The 9,074-nt window shown below is 38.9% G+C and overlaps 1 protein-coding gene across 4 annotated transcripts in view; it reads left to right on the top strand.

Moving 5' to 3' along the window:
- TMEM144 (transmembrane protein 144) overlaps window positions 1-7,863 on the top strand; it is a 42,809-nt gene extending 34,946 nt beyond the window's left edge. For all 4 annotated transcript variants that reach the window (XM_032632401.1, XM_032632400.1, XM_032632403.1 and 1 more), the window contains 2 exons: window positions 1,422-1,475; window positions 6,940-7,863. In XM_032632401.1, the coding sequence (XP_032488292.1) occupies window positions 1,422-1,475; window positions 6,940-7,023 (138 nt within the window). In that variant the 3' untranslated portion in view covers window positions 7,024-7,863. The remainder of the gene's footprint in view (window positions 1-1,421; window positions 1,476-6,939) is intronic.
- Window positions 7,864-9,074: the final 1,211 nt, after the last annotated feature.

The raw sequence follows: 9,074 nt of genomic DNA, 5'->3' as shown, positions 1-9,074 counted from the left end.
AGGGTCCGCGCACACTTAGACTTCTGCTTGGGTTACATCTAGCAAAGCACGGCTTCCAGCAACCACAGTGCTCCTTCCAATAACTCTGAGGCCACGTCTAAACTCATGTTTAGGAAGTCATCAGCCAGAAAGCTTCAGAGGTCAGTGGTACCTCTTGGTACTGTCTTCTCCCACGTACTCTGAAGGGATTAAAGAGGATAAAATTCTTGAGTGATTGTCATGATAGCATTAATATTTACACCCTATTCTATCATTTCCTCCCATCCTGCCCCAGGTCACTATGAACCTGCTAAAGGGCCCAGGTGCTTCTTGTTCAGTTTGGATTTTGAGGCTTAGGACCATACGTCATTGGTAGAAGACAGTTCCTTTGACCTATTTCTCTGGCTCTTTTGATCTTGACTTTTCCAGATCCCAATAAACAGAGAGTAGTGTGTTCCTATTGCTTTGCTCACCAGCCAGGAGTGGAGTCCAGCTTTGCTGAACCAGTCATGTAGACAGTTGGAGTGGTGGAGGGGAAAACAGGCTGGGATTGTTTATTTGAAACTCTTCCAGAGTGTGTGCAGGGTTTGAAAAGGAATCGTCAGAATGCTGATACAGCACACCTGCTACACAAAGACTGCAATTAATCTAAATTCCAATGTTTTCCTTTCTCAGTGAAAAAAATTAATAAACTTTAATAGCTTCAAGTTTTCAGCTATTTCAGTTTTCAGACTCTTCCTTTTTCCATCTCATTTCTTTTCTTTTGTGCTGTATTATCTCATTCCTGTCTTTGTCTCCTGCTCACTAACCTGTTGTTTATTTTTCCTTACACGGTTTTCCCATCATCCCATAATACTATCTGTAGCATTCACTAGAGCATAATGTGAGACATAGCTGATTACTGTGCAGTAATATCAGCTAAAGAGAACCTTAAAGTACATGCTGCTCCCATATGCACATTATTTTTCAGGTCCAAAAGAACACGCTAAAATTTCTTTAGTTATGATATTATCTAATTGCCAAAGGAAGTAATAAGTTTATTCATACACGCTTTCCTCTTAAGCCCATTTCTAGAATCCTAAGGAAGTAGTTCACTAGAAAAAATAAACTATTTGCTTATTAAAATATTTTATTATAAATCACATTAAAGAAACACATTGTATGGCATAAAATATTATAGCATCATCAAAATAATAAAAATGAAAACCATAGAGAAAAAAAAGGAAAAAAGTCTTCACTTTTTCACCTAACGCTACTTAGTTTAACTCAATGGTGAGCTCAGATTGAGATTATGAATAGTTTCTCCCGACAATATTGTTATATTTTTACAATAGAAGTTTATTTGAGGAAAGTGTCAGATCAGCTCTCCACCTTACTGTATTTGTGTAGAGTACAGTCACAGAAAAATAACCAATTTAAATAAAGTTCTTGTTTTTTTTAAGGGTCCGGGATTTATAGCTGCAATGTGGGGTGTCTTCATGTTTAAGGAAATACAGGTATGTACACGAAAGGTGCAGGTCCAGTTGAGAAGGGTATTTAATACTATGTGTTATTTTCTGAAAATTGCATGCAACATGAATGAATTTGACAGGTCAGATGTTCAAAGTGCTATCATCTCTAACTAGGAAAGAAAGTATTAATGATGTGACAATTATTATGAACATGTTTTTCTCCACCCCAACTTCAGGGAAAAATGCTTTAGTTGACTTTATTTTCCTGTAAGAGATTTTGGTTAAATAATCCAATAAAATATGATAGAGGGGAAATTTTATCTATTGTAAAATATGGTAGATAAACAAGATGAAATATTTTTTATCCCAAAGATTAAAATATCCCTGAGGCAAATGGAATTTGGGAATAGATTTTCTGTTGGCTCTCATGCCTCCCAAGGTCTTCCATATCCAACCACAAGCTTTACAGGAAAACAGTGTGGTAACAGGTGACAACTACCTCTTCCCTCTTGAGTGTAAATGGTGCTGACTTTTTTTTTTTTTTTAATTTATTTGGCTGTGCTGGGTCTTTGCTGCTGTGCACGGGCTTTCTTTAGTTGTGGCAAGCGGGGTCTACTCTTCGTTGTGGTGCGTGGGCTTCTCATTGTGGTGGCTTCTTTTGTTGTGGCGCACAGGCTCTAGGTGCACAGGCTTCAGTAGTTGTGGAACGGGGGCTCAGTAGTTGTGGTGCATGGGCTTAGTTGCTCCATGGCGTGTGGGATCTTCCCGGACCAGGGCTTGAACCCATGTCCCCTGCACTGGCAGGTGGATTCCTAACCATTGCACCAACAGGGAAGCCCCCAATGGTGTGGACTTAAAATTGCATTTATCAAATAGTTGTAGGATGTGTGTGTGTATTCTCATTAAAAATTGTTTTAGGACTTTTCCCCTTTACCTTTATTTGTGGAAAAAGTCTTCAGTTGAGCAATCTATGTGAATAGTATTTTGTAATAGTTTATACTAAAAAAATATATAAACTAGAGACACTGTCAAGGCATCATAGATATAATACTTTTTGTCTTAATAAGCAGCAAATAATTCCTATTTCTAAGAAGATCTGATGTTGCTAATCTCTGGGAGCCATAAAGTGAACATGTCACTGGATAATTCTTAAAATGATTATTCAGCTTTACATTTAAAACATCATTTCATTCATTCCAAATGAAATGTTTTGACTTAGAAAGCCATAAGATGTTAATACAAGTAAGATTTTCAGATTGAAGAATAAATTTGTTTAGAAGGTATTTGGATCACGATCTTAATTTTTGTGTTTTTAAATTTACAAGACAATTTAAAACATTTATAGACCCATAAGTTACTTTTGTGCACATGTTTCTTACTTATTTTAGTTAGGGTTGCTTTCCACAGAAAGTAATTCTATGCCTAAGGCATGCTGTAAATCTCTTTGCAAATATTTCACCTGCCTCGTGAAGGATAATGATTTCTATAGAATTGGGTGTTATCCAGCATAACACTCTGAAGCCTTAGAAAAGAACAAGTAAGTAACCGTAGCTTATTTACAACTATAGATATAAATAAGCACAAACTAAGAATAGATTTATTATGAAGCATTTAAAAATTATTTTAGTCACTACCACAGTAATAATGATACTGAATTTTAAATCTTCTTCCCTAGATACAAGAACTCCCTTGAGAGAGAGAATCCCTAACCATTGGGCCTTGTGTTAATTCTTCAGAGTCCTCTAAAAAGACACTAAGCACATTCAAAGAAATGTTTTTTAAAGACACCTCTTAAAAAGACAGCTCAGGCCAAATAGAGGAGGAACTTTTAAAAATGATAAAACATGACCAAGTAGGGTTTAATTCAGGGATGCGAGGATGGTTCATAATATGCAAATTAATTAATGTAATTTATTATACTATTAGATAAGCAGAAAGAAGCTCTGTGACAATATATATTCAAAAGGCACTTACTAAAATTAAAAACCAGTTTTTAATTAAGAAAACAACCTCTTACAATAGTAGAAACCTCTTACAAATAGGAGGAAGCTTTAGTTGATACAAAATGTCTATCAAAAAACAATAGCAAATATGTAACTAAGGTGAAACATAAGAGTTCTCTGTCAATTCTATCTCAATAGAACTGAAAAAAATAAGAGTTCTCTGTAAGTTGGAAGTCATAGATTTTCCATCGTTGCTGTTACTCAGTATTTTCTGGAGATCCTAGCCAGTGTGATAAGATAAAATTAAGAAATAAGAGGACTAGATATAGGAGAGAAAATTGTCAGTTGCATATAACATTCTCTTCTTTAAAAATTTAAGAGTATCAGCCGAAAATCTTGAGACCCAATAAGATCATTTACTAAGGCACTGAAATATAGGATAAATATTAAATCAATAGCTTTCCAATATGTCACCAAGAACCAATTAAAAAGAGGAAAATAAATGCTATTAATACCTACAAAAATTATAAAAATAAAATAATTAACAAGAAATGTGCTAAATTTATAAAATCTTTTCCTTTACTGCAGAAGTTTACTACAAAACATAAAAGACTATCAGAACAAATAGGAGACTCATATATCCCTGATGGAACAGCTCACTATGGTTTAGGCAGCACCTCCAATTACATTCAGTGTAATTCAGATAAAATCCCAGTGTGTTTGATCTGCAGATTTAGAGTGAGTGCAAAAGTTTGGCCAAGTATGTAAGTAAAAATAGAGAGAGGGCAAAGCTGAAAGCACAGCAAGTTTTGCTAACCTTTTAACTCTAGTTTAAAAAGCCTTACAAATCTGTCTACAAACAGAACTTAAGGTGTGTCCAGCGATACTTGTTCAAGGCAGATACTGAGTTGCCTCTTGACAGCAACTTTAAAGGAAAGTTTTAAGTATTTCCCATGCCGACGAGTTTAACAAAGAGTTATCAACTAGACAGTGATACCATAATCCTATCTGAATTTTTAAAATTATTTTTCTTAAAAAGAAGATAAAACCATAGAGGAAAACAAAACCAACACGTTTACCTTTATGACTCATAGGTCCTATCAGCTATGTCTTGAAGCAGTCCTCAAAGACACGTATTTAAAAGTCTACAACCTGGAGCTATAAGGACTTAATGGGAGATCCAAGCACTTTTTGAGTGAAAGAGTTTAACGATTTTATTTCATTTTAATGACATCAGTGCTCTGTTTGTCTGATTTGCCCTTGAGACATTCTTTTATATCTGATATCTGTTCTTCTTGGGAAGCTTGTTTTAGAATCTTATATTTAGCTATTGTAAACTAGACAGACATCATATTTTTAGCAACACATTTTAGTCAGTGTGTCCACAGAAATCCCAATGCAGGGGATTGTTACCACAGCAATTTACAGGTCCGTAGCAACGCCCAGATAAAGAATGAGATGATTTGTCATTTTAGTAGCTGTCTCAGAAATCCAAGTTAAACACTTTTCTTTGCTTCGGGAAGGAATGTTACCATGATTTTTCTAAGAGTCAACATTCACCTTTGACAAAGGAAAACAAATATAATCAGTCTTTTTATCTAGGACACTAGGCAGTTTGGACAGATTCTTAACCTTAAAAGGGAAAAAATTTTACCCCCTAAGGACATTGTTCTTCTGTCTACATAGACAATAAAATAGAGCGCTCATGAAGTGTTCACATAATTAGGTGGTAAAGTGCTGATAAGTGAGGCCCCATATATTGTTTTTTATTTCAGTGATTGCATCAATTGGCTAATTCACAAAGCACATTTGGAAATTGCCCGAGTGTATTGATTCTTTGAACAAATATTTATTGAGCGCCCACTCTGCACCAATACTGGCATCTAGGCAAAGGCTGCAATCTTTAAGACTAAGAAAAAGATGTCAGGGACCCTTAACGCCTTCATGCAGGAGTGTGTGTGTGTGTGTGTGTGTGTGTGTGTGTGTGTGTGTGTAAATAGGCTGCCCTGTGCCTGGCAAGGATTTGTGCTGTCTTTCACTTGTAGAGCTTGAATTAGAATGACTTCTGGTAGGGTTGGTGCTGACAGTGAGTCAGGTAATTCAACCAGCCCAACCCAACTTACAAAGACCACTGTGGTCATCAAACAGACGCAAAATCACCCACTTTAACCCAACTGTCTATCGAGATGAAAAAAAAAGGGGATATACATTTTTGACTATATATTGTCATTAATCTTAAAAAGAAGCTGGTAATAGTATCATATGATTTGACTACCAGGAGATCTCAGTATAATTGAGACCCTATATTACTTGCCTCAGAGTATTGGGTCTATATTTAAAGAGCTATATAGACAGCCTGGCAATCATTCAGAAGGAAACATCCAGGACCGTGCGGGAGCTTGAAACCGTTCCATTTGAAAGATAGTCAAAGGAGCTAAAATATTGACCAGGGAAAAAGATGCTTCAGGGATAAAAGACATTTATTTTTCAATGTTTGAGGGTTTATCTTGTGGAAGAGAGATTAGAATTGATCTATCCGTACCCCTAGAGATGGAACTTATGAGAAATACAATATTTCTACGGCGCACAGGACGGTGTTTCTTTGTTAAGGTACAGAGGGACTGGCTGCGGTGGGAAGTGGTCCTCCGTGCTTCCATCTTTAAGACAACATAGCTGGGCGAGTAAACTCCATCTCTGTTTTTCCCTTGCCCTTTAGACTGGTCTCTGTCTCTCCGTCTTCACTGCATCGTTTCCGCCCAGGAGGACTGCAATCACCTTCTCACTGGTCCCCTTGCATCCCTTCTGGCTCCCTCCAATCTGTTCACCATCTGCAAAAGCGTGGGCTTTACAAAATGCAAATCCCATCTTTTCGCCACACCCAGCTCTGCCCATTCCTCCGATGTTTTCCCACTGCTTGGAAAAATAAAACCAAAAGTAGAGCACGGCCTCTAAGATGCCTGTGTGCTCAGGCCCATAGCTTCCAACCTCATCGAGCTCCACCTAACTCGCTGCTGTAGCCTCTCGGACCTCCTCTTAGTCCCTGGCGAGTACCATGTTTCTCCTGCAGCAGAGCTCTGCACACACATTCCTTCCACCCAGGATCTCTCCCAGCTGCCCTCCTTCCCTATTCAGTTCATTGATACTTAGAAGCTCAACTCAACCTCAAACCTCCCGCCTTAAGGTTCCTTGGTAACACACAAACAGCCCTGGGCGTTTGCTTTTTAGCCTCTCTCTGTCTTTTAACATGCCTTTCTGTAATGATTTGATTCATTCCTGTCTCCCATATTATGTGAGTAACTGAATAGGGGCACGTTTTTGTTCACCATTTTAACCCCAGCAAGTGTGGATGCATGGTGGGAGCGCACATGTGTTTACTGAATGGTTAAATGATGGAGGATCTGCGGGGTTTCCAGAGAGAGTCAGGAAGATCAGGCAGAAGGGTAGCAAAAAACATACAGGAGGTAGACCAGATGGTTACTAAGGTCCACAGCAATGTTGAGAGTCTGTGCTTTTTGCATATTTGGTTCAGGTTTTCTTAATGACAGTTATTCATTTTTATTACTTAGGGTCAACAAAACTACCTGCTGATGATACTTGCATTTTGCATCATCTTGGCTGGAGCCTTATGCACAGCTTTTTCTAAACTCTAACAACCACAAGGCCAGCAGATGGCAGCAGTGCTTGAGAACACGTCTCTCCTGGACACAGAGACTGGGCTGAGAACAAGGTTCATGTTCATACAGCAAATGGATCTCCATCCATCCCGGATTAGGGTAAATGATGATTTTTTTTCCCCCACAAATGTGAGAATGAAGGAGAACACTTTCAGTCGAGCATAAAAATGAGAAATTCTTCTAATGAACTATTTATGAAGCATTACATCTAAGGATGCTGCTTTAACGACAATATGTATTTACTGGTGCATAATCTAGAAAACAGTGTGGATTTTGTATACAAAGAACTTGGTACATGTCCAAATTTCCAACATACGAAACTCATTAGTGAAGAAAGGCATAAAAATGTTTGGGGAGGAGTGGGAAGAAGACATAGTGGAATTAGAATCCAAAGATATCTGGGGCCTTTGCGAGAAAAAGTAAATGTCAGAGTTGGTAACAGAATGTGAAAAGGGCCATTTCATTATTTTTAGCCCAGACTTATTTTAACCTCAAATTAATGTTGCCCAGTTCTCCATCACCCACCTGACTTAGCTCAAAGTGCCTATTGATTATCTCCAGATAAAATCCATCCTCAGAGAACAAAATCTTCCACTGTTGAGAATGTGTGTAACACATATACATACATAAACAAGTACACACATGAATACACATGCACATATGTATGTACTACTCCAAATTGGGGGGAGATTCTAGAATTGGTGAAGTGAGATTCTAGCTTATCGGAGTGAGAATTTTAAGGGACCAACACACCCCTTTAGATGTACAATTTAATTTTTTTTTCTGAAATATACTTTTCTAAAATCCCTCTTGTAACCGGTGGTTTTCTTCCTGTTTTAACTGGCGGTTTCCACTAGGTCAAAGAAAATCACAGAAAATGATAGTGTTCTTTAAGAAAACAGAAATGGAACTGCTAGTACAATGTTTATCACCGTGGTTCCCAAACTGTCAAAATAGTCGAATTAAAAAACCTGGAAGAGGGCTTCCCTGGTGGCGCAGTGGTTGAGAGTTCGCCTGACGATGCAGGGGACGCGGGTTCGTGCCCCGGTCCGGGAAGATCCCATGTGCCGCGCAGCGGCTGGGCCCGTGAGCCATGGCCGCTGAGCCCGCGCGTCGGGAGCCTGTGCTCCGCAACGGGAGAGGCCACAACAGTGAGAGGCCCGCGTACCACACACACAAAAAAAACCTGGAAGAGTGCTGTGCCAATTTCACCCACTCCCTCTCCTAGAAGCACTTTACTTTGCTGCTTACAGGCAGAAGGTGTGTGACTCCCTAGTTAATCTGTATGGGTTCAAATCCCACCTCTGCTTCATCTTGTGTGACTTTGGATAAAGGTCCTGCACCCCCTGTGTCAGAGTCCCTATCTGTAAACTGGAGATAAGGGTAACATCCATCTCACATGGTTACTGGGATGTTCAAATTAGTGAAAATCTGTGAAGTATTTTCATGAGTGTCTGGTGCTTGGCAAATATATAATTCTTTTTTTTTAATTCACTTGTGGCAGCACTGGGTCTTCGCTGCTGCGCGGGCTTTTCTCTAGTTGCGGCAAGCGGGGGCTACTATTCATTGTGGTGCACAGGCTTCTTATTGCGGTGGCTTCTCTTGTTGCAGAGCACGGGCTCTAGGCACGCGGGCTCAGTAGTTGTGGCACACGGGCTTAGTTGCTCCGCGGCGTGTGGGATCTTCCCGGGCCAGGGCTTGAACCCGTGTCCCCTGCACTGGCAGGCGGATTCCTAACCACTGTGCCACCAGGGAAGTCCCTCTAATTTTTAGCTATTGTTATATGTCTTGTTTGAGAAGGAAAGCCTGTGTCTGTAGATTGGAGAATACTTTGTAAGAGCTACTCCTCTCACCACCATCCACACTCAAACAACTCCTTATGCCTCTCTATGAGCTCAATTTAAAAATGATCCTGGAGTCCCTGTTTAATTGTTGAAGTGTGAATATAAATAAATATTTGATTGTAACATCTTCCAAAAATTCATTTTAATTTTAACCTAAAATGTTGATATCTTTGAATCAACTGA

Source organism: Phocoena sinus, chromosome 5 (assembly GCF_008692025.1).
Source record: "Phocoena sinus isolate mPhoSin1 chromosome 5, mPhoSin1.pri, whole genome shotgun sequence".
NCBI classification, from domain to species: domain Eukaryota; kingdom Metazoa; phylum Chordata; class Mammalia; order Artiodactyla; family Phocoenidae; genus Phocoena; species Phocoena sinus.
This window is presented reverse-complemented; position numbering and strand designations above follow the sequence as displayed.